Source organism: Acanthopagrus latus, chromosome 5, assembly GCF_904848185.1.
Source record: "Acanthopagrus latus isolate v.2019 chromosome 5, fAcaLat1.1, whole genome shotgun sequence".
NCBI lineage: Eukaryota > Metazoa > Chordata > Actinopteri > Spariformes > Sparidae > Acanthopagrus > Acanthopagrus latus.
In genome coordinates, this window is record NC_051043.1 from 25762536 (window position 1) to 25790172 (window position 27637).

General features: G+C 41.7%; 1 protein-coding gene across 4 annotated transcripts; it reads left to right on the top strand.

Annotated features, from left to right (window-relative positions):
- nipbla (NIPBL cohesin loading factor a) lies at positions 1 to 26687 on the top strand. Of its 4 annotated transcripts, none has more exons than XM_037097459.1 (49): positions 1 to 403; positions 1967 to 2038; positions 3701 to 3850; positions 4457 to 4622; positions 5390 to 5490; positions 5602 to 5713; positions 5931 to 6094; positions 7300 to 7448; positions 8369 to 8459; positions 8730 to 8951; positions 9174 to 9416; positions 9518 to 10263; positions 12400 to 12607; positions 12772 to 12948; positions 13170 to 13343; positions 14070 to 14231; positions 14326 to 14426; positions 14523 to 14609; positions 14856 to 15087; positions 15654 to 15805; positions 15892 to 15972; positions 16113 to 16213; positions 16407 to 16533; positions 16637 to 16719; positions 16930 to 17062; positions 17375 to 17518; positions 17676 to 17762; positions 17980 to 18200; positions 18322 to 18424; positions 18536 to 18634; positions 18790 to 18936; positions 19986 to 20120; positions 20286 to 20384; positions 20480 to 20533; positions 20628 to 20736; positions 20865 to 20995; positions 21161 to 21301; positions 21419 to 21512; positions 21679 to 21833; positions 21956 to 22046; positions 22241 to 22414; positions 22540 to 22730; positions 23018 to 23125; positions 23446 to 23646; positions 23910 to 24056; positions 24208 to 24572; positions 24708 to 24882; positions 25093 to 25290; positions 25393 to 25755. In XM_037097459.1, exons 3-49 carry the CDS (start codon positions 3787 to 3789, stop codon positions 25753 to 25755), a joined length of 7608 nt encoding a protein of 2535 aa, XP_036953354.1. In that variant the 5' UTR covers positions 1 to 403; positions 1967 to 2038; positions 3701 to 3786. The 4 variants fall into 4 exon arrangements, with proteins under 4 accessions (XP_036953354.1, XP_036953353.1, XP_036953355.1 ...); XM_037097458.1 differs by having other exon boundaries at positions 2 to 403; positions 14323 to 14426; positions 25393 to 26687; XM_037097460.1 differs by having other exon boundaries at positions 3 to 403; positions 9518 to 9693; positions 14323 to 14426; positions 25393 to 26683.
- Positions 26688 to 27637: the final 950 nt, after the last annotated feature.

A 27637-nucleotide genomic window follows, 5' to 3' on the forward strand; every position in this document is an offset into this window, starting at 1 on the left:
CCTGAGATCTTTGGTCAGTCAGACGGCAGAACTTCCGGTCGGCATTTTGTTCTACGAGAGGAGAGCCTCTTGATGATCGCAACAATCGTCATATTTCTCATTTACTGTCGAAATTGGCTGCACTCATTGTTTACGTCGGCGCAGACCGACTGAAACTCCGAAGAACGAATGTTTCCCCATGAATGTACGCCGAAACATTCACCCTTGAGTGACGGAAGACGAACGAATCAGTCCGACCCGGATTATTGTTGATAGCTAGCAAGCTAGCTCGGCAGCTAGCTGGCAAGCCAATCGAGTTCCTTCTGGAGGAGCTGCGAGAGAGAAGAAAGGGGGAGCTAGAGATACGGACACGGACACAAACCAAGCTAAAACATTCCCCTCCCTTTGAGCACAACATCCGAAGGTAAATACAATCACCTGTCTTTCTTTATTAACCAAACTTTTTTTAATTGCGATTATTAACAATAACATTAATCAATGTTCTTCTGCAAGACCACCTACGGCGTCGTTAACCATTGACCGGGAGGTAACGGAAGCTAGCGAACTAGCCAGCCGAGCTAGCTAGGTGTGTTTTTGCTCCACCAAGGCGCACGGCCTCAACTGGATGTCATTTGTCGAGCCCGAGGATTGGGCCGTTGCCACGGAATTAAGAGTCTGTGCCGCTGCATTTACATCTACCCACATTAACCCGTCGCGTTTTCCCCGATCTCAGGGGGAATTTCATTAACATTAATTAACCCCGATTAGCGCTTCCTCGTATTATTTGAATTGAACGGTTAGAAGCTAACCCACAACAGTTAGAGCTAGTTAGCTTAACTAGCTAGCCATTAAAACACGACTATTGTTGTTTGCGAATGTTGGGTAGATAGCGTTAGTAATCTTAGCTGCGATCGTAAACGGCAACAGTGGCAGTTGGCACGAAAGATCCAGGCAGGCAACTTCTTAGCAGTGTAGCAGTTAGCGTTGTTGGTTTTGTTCGCAAGTAGCGGGCTGCAGCCTGCAAATCAGCTAAGATAAACAGTTAAATTGATGCTAACATAAATTATAAACAGCCAAATGGCTCGCTTGTCATTATTTTTGTGCTATTCGACTCGTAAATGTGCACTTTAGTTTGCTGGAGCCTCTTGCAGGGCTGATGTTGGTTTTGGTTGCTAACCTGTTTTGAAATGTTTTGACTGACGACTGACTGAGCACAAGCTACGTTGCCTTTAGCCACAGTTACTTTGCTCCCAAGAGTTTGCAAGTGAGGTTAATGTTGTTAGCGGGAATCGCCGTTTTTTTTGTTTGTTTGGTTGATTGGGTTTTTTTGCGTCTTGCCAAAACACGCACAGCTGATTCAATTCGATTGCTTTCTGCATTTAGCCCAGTTTGCAGACAGCGTACGGTGCTGCTGGAGGATGCAGCCCCCCACTACTGCCGCCACCATCACAGTGCATCTGTTCCTTTGTGCTGCCTCCTGCCTGTCAGTCTCACAGCTGTCAGCCAAGCCCCTGCGCACGGAGGAAGAGCACATAGGACCGAGCATGCTAACGTGAACAGCTAGCTAATGTAATGTTTACAATATCCATCTGTTGATCCTCTGTAACAGTTCCGTGCTGCAGAATCTGTTGCACCCACTCGCTGTTCGGCCTGAATGATCGCATGCCATTGAAGTTTGTTTGCAACAGTGTGTTGACAGATTCGGTGGCAGCAGCAGCACTCTGCAGAAGTTGCTGAACAAATCGTGCATTTCATTAGTCATTAGAAGTATTTCACATGTGGTCAACAGTGCTACATACTGTTGCATCAAGGACTTTCTCATTGCAAATATGAATATGTGTGACAGCAAATATTGAGATGCTCTATCTGGTACTGTTTTGTTTGGCATAGTTTTTAAGGTTTCCTCCCGTAGACACAACTACACCTAAAACACAGTTTTTATTTGCATTATTTGAGTGTGATGCAGAGACGTGTTCTCTTTCAACAGATATAAGGAGTAGGAATTTTTATCTGAAATGTCAGTGAGTCCACCCGAGACTGCCCAGAATTCTTCGAAAAGGTATTATTACAATGGTTTGATTCATTTGTCACCCATTCTTGTCACTTCATCGAAGCAGCTTAGAATGTTACTAACATGTTTTGAGGGCTTTGTGGCTAGTACGTGTAATTATTGTCTTTTACATTTGCTGATTATAATATGTAAACACATTCATCATAACGTGTCACGGGGAGTAATTTAGATAGAAAGAGCACCCTGCGCTCGCCTTCCCCTGGCTTGTTTTAACAGGCATATTTATCCATGAAGTGTAGGCTGCGTTTAGTTATACTCAGAGCTGCAGCTTGCTTTTCCCTCTGCTTTTCTTGGACCTCTTGTACAGTCTTATTCAAGAGGTCAAGGCCACCTAACAAGCAAAGGGATTTAAGACCAATTAAGTGCTACATAGGGGCCTAATTTGTACATATCTATCATAATAAGATGTGAGCAAAGACTCCTATGCTCAGAAATTAATGAAAGGGTGTAGGGTCTTATAGTTATAACACAAAGATTTATGGCAGTTGCGTACTTATTTAGTTACTTACAGTGCTGGCAATTTTAAGTGCATATGATAAGTAAAATCCATTCAGACAAGAATTGAAGAGTAAATGCAGGAATAATGTTGTGTACTCACACATTGTGTCTGCTGTATTTACCGTCAGAATGTCTCATTCACTAGAGGAAACTGTCACTGAGGCTGGTGATTATTTATAAAAATAAATATATGTACACCGGTGGTGGCAGCATGATTCATAAATATAAACTTAGTATTTCCTGAGAAGCCCCGCTGTTTCGTTTATCCTAATAAGTCCAAAGTTTTGAAACGCAGTAATGTTAATACTGTGTTGTTGTGTATGCAACTCTTTTTAATGTTTCTGTTTTGATTTTTTTCCATGCAAAGATTGCATTGGTTTCTATTTTTCTGGTAGCCACCCAGATGTATATATAATGCATATCTGCTATTGGGGGAATCCAAGTAATCTGACATGACGTTGGAATGTGCTATAATATGCATCTGTCGGTATACTGAGGCTTGATTATGCCTTATTCAACATGTGTATAGAAAACAACAGATAACACTAATTTAAAAACGTTTTCACCAGTAGATTGGACTCGGACGATTCATTGTTGATTTGCGCCTGCTTGCAGTATATACCATTGTAATAACATATCGAGCAGCAGGACAGCGTAACAGTTGGTGACCTTGTCCTCTTATTGTATCGCCTGGATTCAGTCCTGTTAATTTGTTGAACATCTTGAGTGAGAGCACGAAATTCCTGAAGCTGCGTCCCTGTTTTCCAAGTAGAGAGCTCACACATTGGTCGATAACATATATAATTAATAATATACAAGATATACCAGTGAATAAAGATACTTTAAAACGCATCAGTTTATGGTGATTGAAAGATCTAATAAGATGTATTTATTTGTGGCGTACAGACGATGCAGCAGGCTCCGTTTCTCCTTCATAAAACAGTATCAGCACCAGGGCAGACACAGCATCATACACAGCAAATATTTCTGTTTTCACGCTGTGCTTAAGTCCAGCCATTTTATCTCTTTTTAAATAATACTTAATCCTTCACTCAAATCTGTGCATTGTTATACTCCTTGCCTCTCTCCGTTACTCAGGCTTTATTTTGTCCTTCTCTCTCTCTCTCCATGATTAACCTTCCTCTCTTCTAGGTGTCAGGAGATGTGAGGACGGGTGTCGTCCATCGACCCCCTGATCTACCTGTGTATCAACACACTCCCCCACCCTCACCTTCAGCATGAATGGGGATATGCCCCATGTTCCTATCACCACTCTCGCTGGGATCGCTAGCCTCACAGACTGTGAGTGACACACAGCCTTGTAGCAAGCACGTTGTCACAGTTTTTGTTCCGACTCTTGTATCAGTGTGTGAAATGCCAAGCTGAAATAATCTGTCCGAGCAGATGAAAATTTGCAACTGTGATTGCAAATTCTGTCTCTTGCCTTGTCCATCTGCTAGTGTTATCAAAAATAGCGATATTTCTATACATACACATTTTGTGCTGGTTGAGACGGTGTCAGTATTCATTTTCTGCCGCTTCTATACAGCAGTACCAGCACAGGGTTTATTTTGTTAGTTTTTTTTTGTTGCTTTCCGTGAGTCGACACCGCAGCAGTGCCCTCACAGCTCAGCCTCCTCTCACTCTTTTGTTTGTTGTCAAAAGTAAACTTAACTTAGATCCTCTTGTGATTAACACACAACCTTGATATATTTATACCGCAGTATTGAATATCGCTGTTTTAATACAAGTATTGTACCAAATTTAGTTATTCCATTATCTTAACAACATTACCATCTACATATCTTACAGGTCTTAATGTTTTTATCCTGTGTCTCTCTTTCTCTTTATTTTCTTTATCTCCTCACCGCTGTCCTTTCCATCACAATCTCTCTCTTCTTGTCGCAGTGTTGAACCAGCTACCCCTCCCTTCCCCTCTCCCGGCCACCACCACTAAGAGCCTCCTATATAATGGGAGGATCGCGGAGGAAGTTACCTGCCTGCTTGGCTGTCGGGATGAGAATCTGGCCTCCCAGCTAGCCCATGGCCTCAACCAGGTCTCCACAGAGCACATGTGAGTGTATAAGTGAAAGTGTCTATATGGCAAAATTGTGTGAGAGAGATGGGCACTATCTGAGATTAGTCAGGCTGTCAGTGTTGGACTGCAGGGTCTGACATAACTTGGCTTTAAAAATGAGCAGTAAAAATGGGTCACAACATAAGAGAACCCACTGTTGACATGATGGAGATGTTGCTTGGATTTTCTTCACCGATGGACATACAAAAATACTTTTTTTGAGAGATATATATAGAAGGCTTAGCTGTTAAAAATGCATGTTAATTAACCCGAGGGCAAATTTACCTGATGCAGATACTACTCATTAAAAAGTGTTTAAAGTGCATTCAAAGTTTTATCATTCAGAAATGTAGATGAATTTCAGTTCAATGTCTTTGCGGCAGGGGTGTGCAACGAGGCTAATGTTTTTAGCATGTTAAGTGTCTAAAACACATACCTGATGAATCAGTGGCAAATACATTACTGCAGCGATGCTTTATATCCAATTTATATTTATCATAATATAATCAAAGATAATAAGGGATGGCTACAACTACTTGTGTACATTTGCTTAGATGTGAAATTTTCCAGCCCTGTGTTACAGGCTGCATATTTTTAAAATCAGTTATTTATTCATATTTAAATAAATGCAATCAGTGTATGTTTGCATGTTTGTCTAGATTTTAAACATGATTCAGATTTTTTTTTATTTCTCCTAACTAAAGTGTGTGCTGCCTTGTCAGCATTTTACATCGTGAATGAACTTCTTTGTGTGCGTTTTTCAGAGAACTGAAGGACAACCTGGGTAGCGATGAGCCAGAGGGAGATGCACCAGTGCTGCTGCAAACCATGCTGGCCAGGAACCCTGGCATCTTCAGGGAGCAAAGTATGGAGATTCATACCTGTTGCACATTATGGCGTGAAAAGCATACAGTCACAAAGTCGAGCTTCATGTTGATATTCATAAGTAAATGTTTTCTTTTCATTTTGTGAACAGATGTCATGCAGCAGCCAATGGTACAACCATACAAGATCACCCAAAATTCCATGCATAGCCCTGCCCAGTCTGCAAACTTCCAGCCGGCTGCAATTTCTCCCAATCCCCCAAGGTGAGCCTGCTCTGCAAAATTGATTTTCAAATTAATGATTTGTTGTATTTATATGAAGTTTCATGGATCCATTGAAAGATAAAAGAACAATACTGCCTTTAGAGCTGTAAAAGCTGTTTTTTGTGTGTGTGTTTTTTTCTTTTACTTTTATTGTGGAGCTTCCTTTACCTTGCCTGCTGACTTTCTTTCTATCTCTTCTCTCCTCCACTTTGTCCAGCCGGTTTGTGTCACCTCAGACAGGTTCCAGTAGCCGGTATATGGGCCAGCAGAACAGTCCAGTACCCAGCCCCTACACTCCGCAGAGCCCTGCCACTGGTTACATACAGCCGTATTCCCACCAACAACCACCTAGCTATAACCAACACCAACAGATACAACAAGGTGAGAGAATATGTGGGTTGCATGTTCATAGGAGACAGGAGGTTTTTCCTAAAATATGGATTTGTGCTTGTGTGTGTTTGTGGCTGATGTACATTCACTTTTAGAATTAAATATATTTTGTGAGGAGGAGATCTGCTTTATTGATGTGATTTCAGTGGCTTTTGTTTTAAACCGGTAAACTTCAGTTTTGCTTTGTTAAATGATAACATCTAGATTGTATTAGTTAAACATAACTGGGAAGCACATTTAATCTGTCAGGAGGCCATATTATAAAACTAAATCCTTAACTTTTCTCTTCTGAGTGCACTGTGCTTGCTGGTGTTGCACAGTTTGTTGCATGTGATTAGCAGCTCTGGTTTTATGGACAAGTTTGTGGACGAAATTCTGTCCCTGCCTTGTTAATTTGCTGTTTATGTGATTATAACACTTCCTTCATTGCTTCATGTATGAAATAGAGTTTATAAGATTTCACTCATGGAAGTAATGAACAGTAAAAACTTCAAGGATTAGCTGAACCATTTAGATGAATAATTGTATTCAAGGCAGCTGTGTGACTGTTGTGTGACTTTGGCACAGGTATTCAGTATGTCTGATATTATCAGTCAATATTGGCTTATCGTCATTGCTCTGTGTGTTGGCAGATATCTTTTAAAAATGCAGTGCTGTAAATTGCGTCACCCGAAATAATTGATATTTGAAGGGATTTCATGTTATGGTTTTACAGAACAGTAAGAGAAAAGAAGAAGAAAATTGTGGCAGCTACATTTAACATAAATGATTGAAATGTTGATACTTTGCTTTAGAGTGCATTGAATTTTACAGTCCTGATTCACCGGTAAGATATCTGACCAATAGCAGGAGGACCAGCTTTGTTTCAGTCTTGTTGTTTAAAGATGTTTGCCTCTGAATTACGTTCACACCCAATTATATTTCTATGTATAGTTGTTGAAACTTTAGTGATTCTCCTAGCATGTTGCCGGATTTCATGAAACCTCTCTGGCACTCCTGTAAAAACTGAAGCCCCACTTAACCCGTTACGCGAAAAAACATTTTCAAATCCTTACTTCTGTAAATGCTTATTTATTTTACTAGCAATTATTTGGACACAACCATAATTTGTAAGAGAGTGTATAATTTTTTCTGTCATGCTCAACAGTGTTATAATTACCTCACTAATGGATCATTTCAATTTTTTTATTTGGCAGTGTCTGTGACCAGTCCCATGGTTCCAGGTGGCATCCGAAATATCCACGAGGGCAAGGTATCGGGGCAGATGGCCAATGCTGCCAACCACCACTCAGACAGACACGGCACTGAGGACTACCTGAACATTGTACATCGGCTGAGCAGTGAGGTACAGAGTCTAAGCACGTTTATGACCCAAAATTATGAACAGACAACCAATTCATTTTTAAGTGGGTGAAAATTCTGTGTATAAGGGTTTAAAAGCTGAAGAAATGCGTTTTCTCTAAGCCTCATGTGGATGTCACTTTGCATTAAAGTTCCCGCTATCATTTTTCCAGGAAGCAAACAGGCAACTGTCGGCATCCGCTAGCAAGCACTCAGATGAGGGGGGCAACATGGAAAACACTACCAAAACGATAAATAAGTGCAGTGCTATGGACTTCACAACCAGATCTAAAAGGAATTCAGCCACGAGATTTTACAAACTGCCTGAGGCTTAAAAGAAAAAAAAGTCTGGCTGTAGTTCTTAGGCCAGTTATGTAATGTTTGCCAACCAGGTTCAGGAGCTTCTGAATTTGTTGAGCACATTTTTTTGTGTATGTTAAGTTCTACAGTATATACTGTCGGTCTTCATAAAACCCCTCAGAGATCTTCATACTTTCTACTGTTTTCACTCAGCAATTTCCTTAGTTGACACTGATTTTAAGTTGGAACCTCACTAGTTTTTGTCTCATGGTGGGAGGATGCCTACGAGAAAGTGAAAAAAGATTAAGAGAAAAATGCTGTCATAAATGCAATAGACATGCTGACGTGTGCACACCGCCAGGAGGGTCTGCTTCACTATTTGGTATAAAATTAACTGAGCGTTATGGGGAAAGTATGTCAAATCGGTCCCCTTGTTGTGTAAATGTGATGACAAAGTAACGACACAGTGGATTCAGTAATTGGAGAAGCTTAATTTGCAACAATTGGGGAAAAAATTACTTTCGATTACCTGTGTTAGGATATTCTGCAGCACATTTGCACTCGAAGTACAACGTAAAGCTCATAACTGTTAACTTACATCTGTCTTTTCTGTGTGATGTCTAGGAGGGAGACTCCGCCATGAGGAATCCTTCTTTCTCTCTGAGGTCTCCACAGCCTGGCTGCTCCCCAGCAGGAAGTGAAGGAACACCCAAACGTAAGGATACTGGAAAAGCAACTCCAGGATCTGTAATACTAATAATTTGACACACAGCAACAGAATAAGTTGGGGTCATTCAGTCTAAATAGTGATACAAGGGCAGAGATTTACTTTTCATATAGTATGGCTCATTATTAGAGGGGAATGCCTCCTGTAGATATGGTACTGTCTGTTGTCATCGCAGTGCTTTGACTGTTTTGTGTGTTTTGTTCTCCAAACCCTTTGAAGGATAACTTTCTTCTCTCTTTGCTGTTGCTTCCTTCACAGCGGGCTCTCGTCCCCCGCTGATCCTGCAGTCACCGCCTCCCTACGCACCCTCACCGAGGGATGGAGGACCCGACCAGAAACAGCAGCTCCAGCAAAGGAAGAAAGCCCCGGCAGTGAAAGAGGAGAAGGACATGTACGACATTGTAAGCTCTCCAAACAAGGACTCAACGAAACTCACCCTCAAGTTGTCGAGGGTCAAGTCGAATGAGTCCGATCCCCCAGGTGAGTGAAGATCATGGATAGACTTACCTGGCTGGATTCCTATTTTATTCATATGTGGTTTCCTACACCTCTAGTTCAAAACTTAGTCGCTTTCACAAAAGAAGGTATTTTGTGCACATGTCTTTTAATTAGGAAAATTACTTCTTGCCAGCACTTGGAGTACTAGAAACATCTTCGCTTTTAAACACAAGCCTGTAAAAGTGTTCTTTGTTCATGTCTCAGGTGAGGTTATGCCAGGCATGGACTCTGACAATATGGAGGCAGAACTGGGCTTTCAGCAGGTGCCTGTTCTCCAGCAAAACCTGGCGGTCCGGCTGCAGCTACAGCAGCAAGGAGGTGGTGCCAGTGGTCTCCAGCCACCAAGTTCCCCTTATGACGAGGCAGAGCTTGATGCTCTCGCAGAAATCGAAAGGATAGAACGAGAGGCAGCTAGTGAGAAGTGCTCAAAGGAGGTGCAAGATAAAGGTGTGTGAGATATCTCTAAATATGACCATATGGATAAAAACTCATATAAAAATGTTTGAATGCATCAGAGGTTTCATGTTCATGTTGATTTATCTTCACAGACAAGCCTCTGAAGAAGAGAAAACAGGACTCTTTTCCCCTGGAACCAGGCGCAGGGGGACCAGGTGGCCCTACAGGTGCTCCAGGCAGTGGATCAACAGGAGGGGGCAATGCTGGCAAACTGACTCCGCAAGAAGCCACAGCAGCTGGGAACGGTGCCAGCCGGCCAAACCTCATGGTGAGCATCGACCTCCAGCAGGCAGGCCGAGCTGATGGCCAGCTCGACCCCTGTCTGGCTGCCCCTATTCCAGCCCTTGAGGCCCAACGCTGGCCTGAAGAACCAGCTAGTGGGCCAGCTGCAGTGGAGGGTTCTGACACGGCTTTGCAGTTGAAACCAGATGGTCGGCCGGAAGTCATCAAGAACAGGGTCGATAAACATGATGGCAGGAGAGAGGGTCGGGATCCATCAAAGCACCGGCATGATGAGAAGTCCTTGGAAAGACGGGGCGACATGCCAAAGTCATCAAACCGAGGGGAACACGGACGAGACCGAGACCGAGATGCTGACCGAGATAGGAGGCATCGAAGTGAGGCTGGTGGTCGAGATCGACGCTCCCCTGACTCTCGCTGCCGAAGTGACCGAGATAGGTACCGGTCGTCTTCCACTGGAGAACCTGGTCGGAGTGGCAATAGACAAGATGGTTCCAAACCGGCGTCATCTGCTTCTGGTGCTAAACTTCCAGATTCTTTCCCTGCGCATCTCCTGGGAGGGCATAGTGGCGCACTGAAGAACTTCCAGATCCCTAAGGTGATCTGGTCCGACCCAAACCAAATATCTACCCACCTACCAATCATTCAGCTCTCACTGCCTGCAATCTCACAAAAATCAAATCACACCACTGCTCACTCTTGTTTACGTTTTTGTTTTCCCATTTGTAAGCCTTTTGTTTATTCCTGGGATTGGTTATAAAATTCTGTTAACACATTAACACACACCTAACCATCTGTTAAAAGTAGAAGAAATTGTTTTGTCTTTAGTCCTGTGTGTGTGTGTGTGTGTGATCAAAAGCAAGTACCTTAAAGAAAGGCTCCACTGATTTTTCCAAGATTTTGCATGAGGCTAAATGTGTACTGAAGGAATTCAACCTCAGTAATGCAAAGCCCAAGAACTGGGACTTAAAGAAAACATTTTACTAAACACTCAAACTTCTGTTGTTTTCAACCCTTTGTACAGTATTTACTGTCAACAGTGTTCAGAGATGCCCAAGCCGGTTGTTTTTAAGTTTGTAGCCTATCACCGACATAGTATGCCAACTATAAATGACATGTCCACCAAAAATGTGGCTGTGTGCCTGAAAGGCCATGGTGCTTTTTAGTTGAAGTTGAAATAGAAAGGTTTGATAGTTGTCGTGGTTGGAATTTACCACTTACGCTACCTCTGGAGGGTTGAAAGTAGCTTCAACAGTTTGGTTTAAGAGGCTACAGGTACAGTTAAGGTAGACGAAATCGGAGTATAGTAACAATATTTCTTATTGTTTTACATTACATTGTTGGTAAATGGCTTGCTTTAATAATGAAGTATAAATTCAACGTTTGCTTGCTGGTTAGTCAGATGCTCCTCTCTCTTGATTTTTTTTTTCCAATCAGTTTGGAATTCTGTTTTTTTAGTCATACAGACCTGCATCTCTGTCCTGTCTGCTGCCAGTCTGTGCAGCATAACTAGCTACCTAGCTTAGCAAGTGCTTTTAACTCATTGGTAAACCAACTGAATGCAATGCACATAACAAGCAGAAGAGCGATATGAAGCTGCTGAGTTTCTGTCTGTCAGTGTGTTTACATGACACTCAAGAAAACCGAATTACTGGGTTAGTCCGACTATGATCAGATTTTTAAGATGCATGTATACACCTTAGTCTGACTAAAATCGGACCGGATTGGATTACTCATAGTCTGATTAAAACACATAGAGTATTCGATTGATAGTCGCATTACTAATGCATGTATACATTCCATCAGATTGGATTCGGATTTTTGCATTACTCACTCGAGATTTTTTTTCCTGGGGCTGTGAGCTGGAAATAGAAGGACGGCGGCGGCGTCTTTCCTCCGAAATCACTGCAAGCAAGAGCCCCATTGTGCATCTAGTTTGTGTAATTATCATGTACGCCATATACAAAATGTACAAAGATGTGGCTTTGTCTTGCTCTTCGAACACCATCTTTCTTGAATGCTGAGGCTGTTTGTTATCGCTGGTGACGTAAAGAGATCAGCCGGAGGTGGCTTTGTTACCACTAGTTGAAATGGGTACAGCGCCACCTATCGTATGTATGACATGCTTCGGGCCAATAATTCGATTTTCTCACTGGCATGTATACTCGGACAAATCCAGTTGTCTGACTGAGTAGCATAGTCAAACTATGGCTGTAATCTGACTTAGCTGTGCATGTGAACGTACTGAGTGACATGTATGTACACAACTCAGATATTAGCATTGGTGTGCTAATATATTGCAATGTAACTTTGATGAACAATGAACACATTCACAACCAATTTGTTGCCCCTCATGGGAGGGGAAAGTTGTTTTTTACTGGCACCGCAGTGTCGACCATTTATCATGTCCTGACTGTTACTTACAACATGTAGGGAGATTTTAAAAAAACAGTGGAGTGTTCCTTTAAGTATTTTTATATCGGAACTATGCTGGAAATTAACATAAAAATCACTTATCTCATGTCAGTTTGATCCATTGTTTACATTTTATTATCTTGTGTGATTTTTTTCTTTTCTTTCCTTTTTCTTTTTCTGTAAAAACACCTTTTGTATTTCTGTTCAAAAAAGTGTGATTTTTTAAATTTTCACTTTGTTTTTATTGAAATTTGAATTTTAAACTGGACAATCTCAGAGAGCTTTCCTGACCCCTCTTCTGGTTTTTTCCCCCCTTCAGATCAAACGTGACAAGGAGAGCAGTGGGCCACCTGAAGGTCAGTTGTGGGGCCAGCCAAAGGTGAAACTGGAGAGGCTGGGTTTGGTGCAGGACTTTGAGAAGAGGCCCAAGCCTGTAGTGCTTGTGAAAAAGCTCTCCATCGACCAGATCCAGAGGATCATCCGGCACAGCAAGTCTGGAAAGAACAGAATCTCTAAATCTGGCAAAAGTAAGCACAAGAAGTTATGAAACTGCATTTAACTAACATTACAGCATGCTTCACTCTGTACTATGTTTTATAAAGGCTCCAACAAAAAATACATTATTAATGATTAATTATTTTTAAATTTTTGTTAATAATTTAAAAATAATTTTTACATTTTTTTTTCCCAGGTGGTATGGACCCGGCAGTTCTGAAAGAGCTGCCCCCAGAGCTGCTGGCCGAGATTGAATCAACCATGCCCCTTTGTGAAAGGGTAAAGATGAACAAGAGGAAACGAAGCACTGTAAATGAGAAGCCTAAATATGCTGAGGTCAGCTCGGATGACGACTTTGATCCAAATGAAGAGTGTGAGTCAAATAATGGACTTCTTGTCGGTTCTTGGTGGAAATCTTTGAACAAGGTTTTGTTGTTTGATCTCAGAAATATTCTCAATATTTAATGAACAGTTGAAGCCTGTTAAGATTACTATTTTCTACACTTCTGTTTATTTTTGGATACTAGTATGCCGTTGTAAAGGGTTAGTGCTATTCTCATATAAAAGTATTTTCTTTATGTCTAAACTCTACAGCTGCAAGGAAAAGGCAACGTCGAGACAAAGACAGGGCCTGGGACATGGAAGAAAGGGAGCGTCGTGGCTCGGGCGAACATCGGAAAAGTGGGCAACGGGACAGTCGACGAGGTTCAGGTAGTCGCTACCGAGACTCCTCAGATGAAGAGTCACCACCACCAAGCATGAGTGAAGGTCTGTATTAAAGTCAAGTGCCACAGCATTTCAAATGAAGTTTCTCTTTCTATTGATAAGTGTGTGACGGTGATAGAACTGCATAGAGCATCTTTATTTGGTTTTCAGTTGAAGCTAAAGTCATATTAGATTGGGGAGCACCGTTCTTATGTCCATATACAGAACATTAGATACAGAAGGGCTTGTGGCCATTAAAGAAAAAGTGCTGGCAGGGCTGAAGCACTGCGGTGAGGGAAAAAATGCTGCATGTTTAACGATACGTCGACAGAGGCTTGACTAAACAGCTAACTACAAGCTTACAACCTGCAGTGTCATAAAAGCAAAGGGTTGTGAAAATGTGATGACACCAGTGCCTTCCTGAAAATTTCAGATATTTTTAACTTTCACTGCAACTGCACCCTGAAAAAATGCTATGGAGGGCTAAGTGACACAGTATCACGATATATATTACTTGTCAGTGGGTTAATGTAACTAATTGAAACCTAGAAAACAGAGGGTTGCTTGAAAGTGTTTGTTATCTGGCAGAGTGTTTTGAGTCCTGCTACAACTGTTTATGAAAATTGTGTGTTGCTGAAGAGTTAAGGAGTCTCAAAGCCTGAGGAAAGAAAGGAAGGTGCTCTGTTTGGTGGTACGACAGCAGATACTTCTGTATCTTTTGCCAGATGACAGAAATGTGAACAAATGAAACTGCAGAAAATGAACAAGATGAAACATGTCTTTACTCAGTTGCCAGAAAAATGAAAATGAAGGAAAAGCAGAAGAAACGGAAAGCTTATGAACCTAAGCTGACCCAAGAGGAGCTGATGGACTCTTCCACATTCAAGAGGTTCTTGGCAAGCATTGACAACATACTGGACAATCTGGAGGATGTGGATTTTACTACCATGGGTAAATATCAGTGCTGACAAGTCAATGTTGAAACTCTGAAAGGAAACTTGCTGTATTTCATTGTGATTTTGTGTTATGGTTTTCCCAACAGCAGATGATGATGAGATACCTCAGGAACTGCTGCTTGGTAAACACCAGCTGAATGAGCTCGGCAGCGAGTCGGCCAAGATCAAGGCCATGGGCATCTCTAGCAGGGTACTGCAGTTTGTTGATATAGAAACTTGTGTTAAAGCATTGTGGATATGTGATGCTGCTTCAGATTGTATTTCTAAATAATTGTTTCTATTGCAGATCCCTTCAGACAAGCTGGTGAAGCTACTGAACATACTGGAAAAGAATATCCAGGATGGAGCCAAACTCACCACCCTGATAAACCACGTGAGCTCCCTTTCTTTCTTTCTGTCTTGAATGTTCTTTGCAGTGGTATTTAACAAAGACATTTGTATTTAATGTAGTGAAGAAATCTATTCAGTATCTGTGTTCCAAAATATATAAACACTAATTTCTTGTAGAGATGCTACAGAGGAGGTTTTTTTTGCTTGAATGAATAAAAGCCTTCCACCTCCAGATCGTGTTTTATTTCTGTAATAACACATTTGCCATTATTTCCCCTTCTAACCTCAGGACCATGATGCTGAAGATGAGGAGAAACTCTGGAGAGACCTGATAATGGAGAGAGTCACAAAGTCAGCGGATGCCTGCCTGACAGCTCTTAACATCATGACCTCGACGCACATGCCCAAGGCTGTCTACATAGAGGACGTCATAGAGCGAGTGCTGCAATTCACCAAGTTCCATCTTCAGAACACACTGTATCCACAATATGACCCAGTCTACAGAGTGGACCCGCATGGAGGTGAGGATAAAGAGTGAAACTGAATTGTGGTATGTCGCTGATTGTGTGAGAACCATCAACCAGCTTTGTGGTGAAATAATGAGTGTCAACATGATGATCCAAGGAACTAAGCTAAAAGATGGATAAACATGTCAGCAATTGATCCGGGATGTCTGGAAATTACAGGGTTGTCATTTGACAGTCCTTTTTTGTTTCACTTTATTGGCTTTGCAGACTTGTCCTGCATGGAAGCACATATACCTTTACAAATGATGTACAAATTACAGCTGTCATAAATTCAGCTTCAAGCTTCACAGTGAGCAGAATGTCTTGCGCTGTGGGAGGAAATGCATTTAAAGAAAAACCATAATGAGTCCCTGAATTACTTTTAAGAAATGTCTATTCTGAAGCTGTCAGCCATGTTATTATATACGACAATGTCCCTCTGTGAACATTGAGGTGGTTTGTTTTTATTCTTTTTGTTTATTTTTTTTTTTAATTAATGGAAATGGAAAGAGCTTTTTTGGTATGTAAAATCATGGCATGTGGTGAAAAGGTTTTAATGAGGCTGCTTTTTGTCCATCTAGGTGGTCTGTTGAGCTCCAAGGCAAAGCGTGCGAAATGCTCCACACACAAGCAACGTGTGATTATCATGTTGTACAACAAAGTGTGCGACATTGTCAGCAACATCGCTGAGCTCCTAGAGATCCAGCTACTTACAGACACCACCATCCTCCAGGTAAAGACTGTAATGATTGCAGCCATCAGCCGAACATTTTCACTGCAGTCCATATGATGTTTCATAAAATCCTCTTTTTTTCCCAGGTTTCGTCGATGGGAATCACCCCGTTCTTTGTGGAGAATGTCAGTGAGCTGCAGCTGTGTGCCATTAAACTCGTTACAGCAGTAAGTCTCTTTTTTTTCTCTCACTTCATCTGTTGTTGTTTTTTACACTTTGACTTGTGTGTTTTATCCTTAGATGTGTATTTGATGTTCTGCAAAACTGAGGATAGAGATTGACCACCTTTATTATTTCTTGTCTCCAGGTTTTCTCACGTTATGAGAAGCATAGGCAGCTGATCTTGGAGGAGATCTTTACGTCTTTAGCCAGACTGCCCACCAGCAAACGCTCTCTCAGGAATTTCAGGTAATTTGTTCATGAATTCAAATTGCAGTGAAGGTATACAGCATCAAGTGATGGGCTTGATAAATGTCTGGCCATCAATGTAACAAAATGATAGCAGAGGAACAGCTGAAGATTCTCTGATGTACAACTATGTTGTCCTGGATAATACCGATAATAGTAATTTGTTATTAATCCTGAACTTCTGTTTCCTCAGGCTGAACAGCTCAGATGATGACGGAGAGCCGTTGTACATCCAAATGGTGACGGCTCTGGTTTTGCAGCTAATCCAGTGTGTGGTTCATCTCCCCAACGATAAGGACATTTTCGACGAGTGTGACAAGGTAAGAGTAAGCCAACACATGCAAGCAAGCAAATATAACATATATACACTTGCAGAAGTCATATTCAGACGTACTCACAAGTTCTTTTTCTAACTGTTTTTAGGTGGATCAGGATGTTTTGATAACCAACTCATATGAGACGGCTATGAGAACAGCACAAAACTTCCTCTCAGTCTTCCTCAAAAAGTAATCATTTTATTTTACACTTCCTTGAAATGTGCCATGTATAAGTACATTTGTACAGTTGTATTACTATATTACTTAGGCTGTATTTAAGTATTTATTAACATGTGAAATGCAGACAAAAGCAGAAGAAAAGGCGGAATAACTTCGACTTTGTCCATGTTTCACCCATTTTCCTCCTCATCCACTTTCTTCACTTTTCCCCTCCCTCAGGTGTGGCAGTAAGCAGGGAGAAGAAGATTACCGGCCGCTGTTTGAGAACTTTGTCCAGGACCTGCTTTCGACAGTAAACAAACCTGAGTGGCCTGCAGCAGAGCTCCTCCTCAGTCTGCTTGGTAGACTACTGGTTAGTACGACAGAGCTCTTTCTTTAAATTAGAGATGAAAGTGTGTCTGGGAACCGATGAAGATTTGTTTGCACTGGTGTTTCTTCAGACATTTTTAAAAAGCTATTGACCTGTATACTTGTTCATGGCAGACCTCTGAGCATAATTGCTTTTTGATTTGTGGCAAAGAAGTACTTAACACTTACACAGCCTTAAGTAGGAAATAATTTGTATTTAATGCTTCAGTGGGATCAGTTCATTTTTTGCGTGTCTTGCTGACACCCGTTATGTTTTTTCTCTCCATCCTCCTCTCTCTGTCTATTCTTCCATCAGGTTCACCAGTTCAGTAATAAGCAGACAGAGATGGCTCTGAGAGTAGCATCACTAGACTACCTGGGCACAGTGGCTGCTCGTCTGAGGAAGGATGCAGTCACCAGCAAGATGGACCAGCGATCGATTGATCGTATACTACAACAGGTAGAAGAAAAACTTCACATTTGATTTTTCATGGTGACTGAAATGGTACAAGCAGAAAATGTGTGCTACAGTTGAGTTTTTCTGCTGAATATGGATTGGTTTGAATTACACATTTTGTGATCCCTCTCTCTCTCTCTTTCTCTCTCTGGTCATATAGTCTCCAGGAAACGATGATACCCAGCAGCTGCAGAAGGCTCTACTGGACTACTTGGAGGATAATGCTGAGACAGACGCCTCACTGGTGGTGAGTTTACATTAGACTGACTGAGCGACTTCAAACACTCTGGGCTTTATATCTGAAATTTATGTGCATGCTTTTTGTTCCATAAATGGGCTGTTAAGCCACACATGGAAGCCCCTTTAAGTAATTTGCTTGTATAAACAAAACACTGAAAACTATACTATAGCACTGCACTTCTTTAAATAAGCTGCAGAATACTGAGACCCCTTTTCTACTCCAGTTTGCCAGAAAGTTCTACATTGCCCAGTGGTTCCGGGACGCTACCACAGAGGCTGAGAAGTCCATGCGGACCCAGAATCAGAAGGATGACGACTCCTCTGACGGACCACAACATGCCAAGGAGATGGAGACCACCGGTGAAATTATGCAGCGTGCTGAGAAGCGCAAGAAGTTCCTGCGTGCCATCATCAAGACGATACCAGCTCATTTCGCCACACTGAAGTAAGGATGCATCACAGCATATATCTCATATAACATGATCGTCTCTACCTTTCATGGTTGTGCTGTGTTTTATTTGTTTTTCTAGTCCAATAACATTCTTCTTCTTTGCTCTGCTCTCCAGAATGAACTCTGACACTGTGGACTATGATGACTCCTGTCTGATTGTGCGTTATTTGGCCTCCATGAGGCCGTTCGCCCAGAGCTTTGATATTTATTTAACACAGGTACGATTTCAGTATTCATACCATAAGTATCTTTGTCTTTTTAATGAGGCAGCTAAATGAAAGAAGAGCATTTGTTTCATCATACTCTTCTGTATGTCATTTTCTTTATAGATTTTGCGAGTCCTTGGGGAAAGTGCCATCGCTGTAAGGACTAAAGCCATGAAATGTCTGTCTGAGGTTGTGGCTGTTGACCCCAGCATACTGGCAAGGGTATGTTAGGATCTGTGTTTGCAAAGACACATTTTTCATGCCTGGACTGCAGCTTAATTTCACATACTTTACATAATGCAGGCTGTCTTAACCTCTATTCTTGTGAAGTCATTTTTCCCCCCGTGTATCTGACACTTTCTTGTCCACTTCTGCAGTCCGACATGCAGCGTGGTGTCCATGGTCGTTTGATGGACAACTCCACAAGTGTGAGAGAGGCAGCTGTAGAGCTGCTGGGAAGATTTGTGCTTAGCAGACCTCAACTCACGGAGCAGTACTATGACATGCTCATAGAGAGGATACTGGTAAGTTAACCAGTCAAATTCATAGACGTTGTGATGTAAAGTGTTATAATCCCTATGTGACTGTTGCATGTAATTGTGTATGTAGTTGTTGAGAAGTTGCCATCAATGGATGAGCTGTGTTTGCAATGTCATTGTATACTATCATCAAAATGTGGATTTATAGGTATCGGTGTGTCTGTTTACTACTCGGCAAACAGCCACTAACAACCTGCACATTTATATGCAGGCTCTTTCTGCCACATTGTGCTGGACACACCCCGCTGTGTTTCCATACTTTTACGCAACGTGACCAACTGCTTTGAAGTTTTCTTCGCACTCCGCTGTTAACGTTGTGAGCTTAACTATCATGCTGTGCACTAGCAGTTTATCGTCATGGCCAGAACCCACCTGACGCATGTTCAATTTGTCAAGAACCTCTTACAAACAAGCTTTTTGATTCGGTATCCTTTAATTGCAGTCCACTCATTGTTGGCACACTGTGCACATTCGTGAGTGTGGAAATGGAGCTGCCGTTACACGCACCTGTTTAACACATATGCAAATAAACGAGCGGGGCCACTTCTTTTATTGGGCGAGAGTTCTAGTTTTCTTCTGGCCACTGAATTTACATGGAGAAGCATTGCAGGGACTGAGTTTGAAGAAATGTTGCTTATATTGGGTTCATTTGGGATGTTACAGGTTTTTGTTTACATTATTTAAATAATTAGATAAAGAGGAAGTTTAAGCACACAATCTGGGATTAACACATCATTGTATCGGCTGTGATAATTCAAGCTATAAATACTGAAATTCAGTCCAGTAGACTAGCTTTGCACTTACTCTTTGTACTCAGCATCTGAGAAGTGAGCACATTGAAATTGTTGCGCCTGTTGTCATGTAAATGTTCAAGAGGGTTCATGAGAAGTTCAATCTTCATTACAGTGTCACACTGCCACCTATTGGCAGAAAAATGATATCACATCCCAGGTAGACGTCTTAATCAATGAAAACAGAAGCCTCCTGTGGATCTTGCAGAAGCCTTAATGGATTGATTTTGTTTTGATGCACAGGACACTGGTATCAGCGTACGAAAACGGGTGATCAAGATCCTCAGAGACATCTGCCTGGAGCAGCCGACCTTCAGTAAGATTACTGAGATGTGTGTGAGGATGATCCGCAGGGTCAATGATGAGGAAGGTATCAAGGTATGGAGTCAACTTCATTATTATTCTATGTATTTCTCTTTTTATACGCATCTATGTATTGTAACATATTCATGACAAAGCCCTGAGTTTGAACAATTTATACGTGTATACAAGTGTAGATCAGAACTAAAGATCCAAGACTAATGAACTTTATGTTCTTTATAGAAACTGGTGAATGAGACATTCCAGAAGTTGTGGTTTACTCCAACTCCAAACCATGACAAAGAGACCATGACCAGAAAGATCCTCAACATCACTGATGTTGTAAGTTTAACTGACTTAACACTTTTTTATCTTCTAAGCTGTGTATTTTTTGTCTCATGGTGAATTTTTAATCTCATGTCAACTGTCTCGTTCAGGTTGCAGCGTGTCGAGACACCGGCTATGACTGGTTTGAGCAGCTTCTTCAGAATGTAAGAATTTGATTTGGTGTTTGAGCCTCAACTGGTCAGGAATATTTCAGTGTTTATTCCTATTTTAAAACAAACATTGTCTCTTTTGCTCTAGCTTCTCAAGTCTGAAGAGGATGCATCGTATAAGCCAGCCAAAAAGGCCTGTGTTCAGCTTGTTGACAATCTGGTCGAGCACATCCTCAAATATGAGGAATCTCTTGCAGGTATGCAGGTTTATTATTTAACACCCACTTGAGCAACTGTCTATACTTCTAGTTGATAGAATAAAACAAATAATCTAACTGTTTTGAATAGAAGTTGGTGTAATCTTTATTTGCTCCTCCCTCTGTAGAGAACAAGGGTGTGAACTCACAACGGCTAGTGGCGTGTATCACCACCTTGTACTTGTTCAGCAAGATCAGGGCCCAGCTCATGGTCAAACACGCCATGACCATGCAACCCTACCTGACCACAAAGTGTAACGTAAGTTATGTTTATCAAATCCATTTTGTTATTCTATAATTATCAAGCAAATCAATTATTCTTATTGGATAATTAACGATCAGCATGAAGAAATAAACACAGTGAAGAAATCATGTCATTATCAGACTTTCCCCAGTAATTATTGTCATATTGTTTCCCCTGCAGACTGCCAATGACTTCATGGTCATCTGTAACGTGGCAAAGATCTTGGAGCTTGTGGTACCTCTGATGGAGCACCCCAGTGAAACTTTCCTTGCCACAATTGAAGAAGACCTCATGAAGCTCATCATCAAATACGGCATGACGGTACGTGGGAGAGTGTTTTTTAGAAACTTACATGGTGTCCGCTGTTATGGAACCAGCTTACTTTGTGAAGGCCTAATCAGTGTTAGTAGACATAATTGTCCTCCTTCCTGTCTTCAGGTGGTCCAGCACTGTGTGAGCTGTCTTGGAGCTGTTGTCAACAAAGTCACGCACAACTACAAGTTTGTCTGGGCTTGCTTCAACAGATTCTATGGTGAGAGATGCAGTTAGACAATGAGTATTGTAAGACAGTGACGCTTATTTTGGCATTCAGCTTTCCAAAGAGGTCAATGATTTAAGTGTGGCATTTCAGATTTACCTTGAGAGAAAACACTAGGACACACAACGTTGGTCATCTCAAAAATAACTTTTTGTTCTAGGTGCACTTAACAAGCTGAAGGTTCAGCATCAAGAGGATCCGAACAGCACAACGTTGGTAGCAAACAAGCCTTTCCTGCTGCGATCGCTCTTCACTGTGGGCGCCCTGGCCAGACATTTTGATTTTGATCTGGAGGAGTTCAAGGGCACCAACAAGGTAACATTGCAGTTGATGTGTAATAATATTTAAGATTTGAAATGAATGATGTAGTAAGTTGCGGACTGCAACTGTAAATCATTTGTGTTGATGCCCAGCATGTGTCTGTATATTTTGTACAGGTTGTCATCAAGGAGAAAGTTCTCGAGCTGCTGCTATACTTCACCAAACATGAGGATGAAGAAGTGAAGACCAAAGCCATCATCGGCTTAGGCAAGAACCCCATTTTTAAATATTATTGGGTTTGACAAATAAAAAAGTCACCATACTTAATGTGTGCAAAACATTGTCCAGACAGTAAAGTAAGGCCAGAAAAGCTGCTTTACTTGCCACCGCCGGTGGAGATAATGTAGATGAAGACTGTTTTGTTTACTTTGTCTTACTCGTCCTTGCTGTTTGTTGTTCAGGCTTCCTAGTGATCATGCATCCCAGCCAGATGTTTATGCCAGATGTGAAGAACTTGTATAACGGCATCCTGGCTGACAGCGCGTCCTCCATCAACCTCAAAATCCAGATCCTCAAAAACCTGCAGACGTACCTTCAGGAGGAGGACACGCGGATGCAGGAAGCAGACAGAGAATGTAAATAAACTTGCTGTTGCCGCTGAAGTGTAACAGGATTAGGTCTTCTTGATTTTGTTGGTTGCACCGCCAACAATGCCCAGTGATAATAGGGTAATTAACACACATATCCTGTGTTGTTGCAGGGAAGAAACTGTCCAAACAGGAGGATCTGAAGGAGATGGGGGACATCTCTTCAGGGATGAGCAGCTCCATTATGCAGCTGTATTTAAAACAGGTGTTGGAGGCGTTCTTCCACACCCAGTCCAGTGTACGGCACTTTGCTCTCAACGTCATAGCCCTCACACTCAACCAGGGTCTCATCCATCCTGTACAGGTAAGTTGGAGAACCACCCCACCAAGTGTTTCAGCTTATAATATGGCCAGTAGATTTATCCAAAATAAATCAAACAATGGATTTTTCTTCATAGTATCAACACTGCAGGTGATCCACCTTCTGAAACTGTTCTGTGTATTAGCCTCATACATCTAAAAATGACCCAACAAATAACCAGTATCAAGACCATGTGCTGTAGTGTAGTTTAACCCTCATTCGTTTAAAATCCCGCTTCCCTTTTTTGCCTGCATGTGAAGATAACATCTTTTTTTGTCCCATCTGTGCAGTGTGTACCCTACCTCATCGCAATGGGAACAGACCCAGAGCCCAGCATGAGGAACAAAGCTGACCAGCAGCTGGTGGAGATTGACAAGAAGTACACAGGATTCATCCATGTGAGTCGTTGATCAGCGTCCAGAGGGACCTTATTTTCCTCTGAGAACAGCTTGTTTGTTCAGTTGTTTGTATTATTAAGTCGATAATATTGTAAATATTAAGATTCTGAGTTTAAATTTTCTATCCAAAGCTACATTGTGCACCTTACATGCCAAAGAGGTCACAGCCAAACACTTTTTATTTTTTCGTTTTTCACAATTTAGACTGAACAAGTTCTGCAACATGATTATTATTCTCCACATGCCCACAGCAGCAGCTCTGTCAACAGTTGTCTGAAATGCTGTTTTTTTTAAACACATCTCCACATAATCTTTCACAGATGAAGGCGGTTGCCGGGATGAAGATGTCGTACAATTTGCAGCAGGCCATCGAGATGTCGCGTAAGAGCATCATTAGAGGATTCAGACAAGACGAGACCCACTCAGCACTGTGCTCGCACCTCTTCACTATGATCCGGGGGAACCGGCAGCACCGGAGGGCTTTCCTCATCTCACTGCTGAACCTCTTCGACGACAGTTCTGTGAGTCAACCTGCAGTATTCTCGACATGTCTTGGCACTGCTGAGCATGAAGTGGAATTTTCTTATTAACTGCATGCCAAGTAAACACCTGCTTCAGATTTTTTTATTTTATACATTTTTATACAGCTTGTTTCAGCAAGAAGTGCAATAAATAGTTTGTATGTGACTCTACAAAATGAATAGTTCAAATTTGAACACTGCAATGCAAGTTTATATCAGGCACTGACCCTCCATTGTGCTTTTCCCCTCTTTTCTTTCTGCAGAAGACGGAAGTGAACATGCTGCTGTTTATAGCAGACAACCTCGCCTGTTTCCCATACCAGAGCCAGGAGGAGCCTCTCTTCATCATGCACCACATAGACATCACCCTGTCTGTTTCTGGGAGCAACCTGTTGCAAACCTTCAAAGAGGTACGATAGCAGTTTATTATGTTGTTTGTCTTTTCATTAGGGTTTAAAAAAAACCCAAAAAAAACAAAACAGCACGCCATAGAATTATTTTAACAGTAATAATTATATATTTAAATCTTTCTATATTTTCTTGTCAATTTCTTCTGTTTAGCTTCTGCTCAAGGAACCGAGGCGCAAGGAGAAGAAAGTGAAGAAAGAGTGGAAGAACACGTCGGACGGAGAGGATGAAGAGGCAAAGATGAACTGTGATTCTCCCACAAGTCAGGGGGATGTACACAGCGACCAGGACAATGATGATGTGGTACGGCGGCCGAAAAAGGCCAGAAAACCTGTCGCAGCCAGTTCAGAGTCCGAGTCTGATATTGATGACTTGGATTTGGAGGATGTGGACAAAGTGATGAGGCTGCTCCCAGACAATCCCACAGGTCTCCTGGACTTTGCTAATGCTGTTCAAGGCATCCTGTTGCTTCTGGTGCTCAAACAGCACCTGAAGAACCAATATGGATTCTCTGACAGGTAAAAGCTTCATAACTTCATTTCTTCAGAGCCTTTATCTAAATGTATGTATAAGCATTTTTTGTGAGGATTAAGTTGACCAATTCAGACTTCCCATGACATCTGTAACTGAACATGTTTTTTGTTTTCCTACAGTAAAATTCAGAAGTACTCTCCAACCGAGTCAGCCAAGGTGTACGACAAGGCAGTGAACAGAAAAAACAACGTTAACTTCCACCCACGACAAACCATCGACTTCATCTCCAACAACATGGCTCACGCTACCCTGTCGAACGAGATCAAGAGGCGGGTAGTCAGACAGTACCTAGATGTAAGTAATGGAGCAGGATGTTTTATATACATCACTGACTGACAGTTGATACTTCAGCAACAGCTTTGCTTTCCAATAAGTTTCATGTCACTGTCATCTGTCTGAGAGAATGGCAGCTGGATGAAGATGTTTGAGGCAGATGTGTAACTGCTGTGCAGGGTATTACATGTGTCCCAGTCAGTTAGTTTCTTGTCTCTTTACTCTGCACAGTTCAAGGTTCTGATGGAACATCTTGACCCAGACGAAGAGGATGAGGAGGGAGAAGCGTCTGCCAGCGCGAACATCAGAAACAAAGCCATAAACGCCCTACTGGGAGGCCCCGGCCCCTTGTCGGGACCCAGTCCGCGCAATCAGGCGGGACCAGAGACAGATGACGATGATAGTGATGGCGACGAAAGGACCCCAGGGGTGAGGAGACAGACAGATAGCTACACACTGTAAAAGACAAGTTTAAGAATATGTGATAAAATATTACAACTTTTTCCCCCCTTCCTTCCGTTCTCTCTGCAGTCCTCTCGAAAGTCAAGGCGAGCAGGTGACTCCTCAGACCCCGGCCGTATGAGCGAGACAGTTGATGCTATGGACGTGATCGCCCTCTGGTGCCCCAAATACAAAGACCGGCCGCAAATAGCCAGAGTCGTCCAGAAGACCTCCAATGGATACAGCATCCACTGGATGGCCGGCTCCTACTCGGGGCCCTGGGCCGAGGCCAAGAAACGCGATGGCCGCAAACAGGTGCCTTGGGTGGACACTATTAAGGAGTCGGACATCATTTACAAGAAGATTGCCTTGACCAGCAACCACAAACTGAGCAACAAAGTAGTACAGACTTTACGCTCATTGTATGCAGCTCGGGAAGGAGGGGCTAGCTAATGCCTCCCGTGTGGTGTTTATCCCCCCCCAATATTTTTTTTTTTGGGTCCTCCTGCTCCATTTCTACTTTATCAAAATCCTCCTCTTCCCCGCTCCTGCTCCTCCTCCTCAACCTGCCACCTCCAACGACACAGCCAAACTTCACTGGATTCCTACCCCCCGCCTCTCCTTCCTCATTTTTTTTTAAGAAAAACACAAGAGAGCAAGAATATTTGACACTACATACTTTTACATGAGTTATTCTTGCAAAAATGAAAATGACACAAAACAGAGGACTTATTATATTAGAGGGACTGCTCATGTTTTGTTTGTGTAAAAGTGCAGAGGATAGAATCCAGAAGGCATTAAAGGAATAATTCACCCAAATTATCCCTTCAAAAGGCTATCAGAAAAGAGACCTGGAGGGAAATGTTTTGTCAACATTGTTGTGGGAGCTCCTTCGCTGTTGTGCAGCAGATTCTAGTCGCTCATTTCTACTCCCACTGTATCATAGTTTAACACGACAAAAAACTAAAATGTTTATATCTCTGAAGACAAAAAAGCTGTAAAAAAAGAATAAAACCTTAAGTGAATGTTGGAAATTAGTCTTTTTGATGTTCTTATTAAAGTGTTTTTGGAGTTTATTATACTACTAGCACCCTGATGGTTTTTCCTTTTAGCTTTTAGATATTTGAAGGAAAAAGAAGAAAAAAGAAAAAAATAAGAATTTTTATTTTTGTTCACTTTTATTTGTCCATGCTGTACAATGGCAGAGTCCTCTGAATATAATTTATTCTATTTCGAACTACGCATGCAGTATATGTGGCCTATTGCAGGAGGATATTTTGTAAATGTAGATTTTGTTGTATTAGGTCACCCTAGTAATAAGAGGAAAGGGGATTCATACCCTTTCGGTGGAACAAATACTGCAATAAATTTTCTACTTCTCTTTGTCACTTGTGTGCTCAAAGTCTTAATCTGATCTTTTCATTGTGCAAATGAAGACCAGTGTAGGACCTGGATACTGCTTAAGCACAGACAGGCCTGACGGGACCAGAGGGTTGATCATTTACACATTAAGGGAGAGAGAGAGAGCCAACGAAATGATACCAGACAACCCTTTAATTAGCATGTCTATTCATAGACTTCAAGGCAAATGAAAGCAGAAGTATAGAAGTGATCTGTGGGTTTTTATTGTTGCCAGCGTGTAATTTAAACAACCAGAGTTGTGCAAGTGACATTGCGTTGTTCACATTCCCCAAAATCGCTGGTGTATCAACTCGATCAAATTAATTCTCCTTTAGCTTTCACTGCAGCTGTTAATAATTTCAGATTTGCACTTTTTTATGCTTATTCTGAGCCGAGGTCACAGCCGTGTTGGTGTTGGTGAGGGAGACTGCGTAGTTCACTGAGTCTGTACAATAACCTGCAACTGTCTTGAGATTAAATTTCGAGTTGAAAAATGTTTTAATTGACAGACATCACAACTGTACAATTTTTTTTTTCCAAAGTAAGGGTGCAGACCGGGACCGGCGTGACTTTGCCTCTGAAACTTCAATCGTGACAGAAACAACAGATCGACATCATGCATATGAAGAAAATGGAAACTTAATACCCCTCTTAAATTTTTCTTTTCTCTCTTTTATTGCTTTTTATCCAAATTTCCTTACAGCATTTAAAAAAGATATTTAAGATTCAATTACATTTTTCAGGACTGTTGAGCTGCTTTATCAGTCACTTCATTTCCTGTAACTCATGAGACTCCTGGGACAAAACAAAAGTTCACACACATTTGACTGTCAACAAACGTAATCCTCTCTCTGAGAGACTTCCACTGTCAACCCAGCAGCACACTACCTTCAGTGGAAATTCGACTTAGAATACAATTTTTCATACAGCAGCA

Bases quoted from the DNA above. Each gene is read 5' to 3' on its own strand.
- nipbla (XM_037097458.1), top strand. From the start codon at position 3,787: ATGAATGGGGATATGCCCCATGTTCCTATCACCACTCTCGCTGGGATC. The intron at 18,635-18,789 runs GTATGTTAGGAT...CCACTTCTGCAG, and splicing joins ACCCCAGCATACTGGCAAGG to TCCGACATGCAGCGTGGTGT. The intron at 24,573-24,707 runs GTAAAAGCTTCA...GTTTTCCTACAG, and splicing joins CAATATGGATTCTCTGACAG to TAAAATTCAGAAGTACTCTC.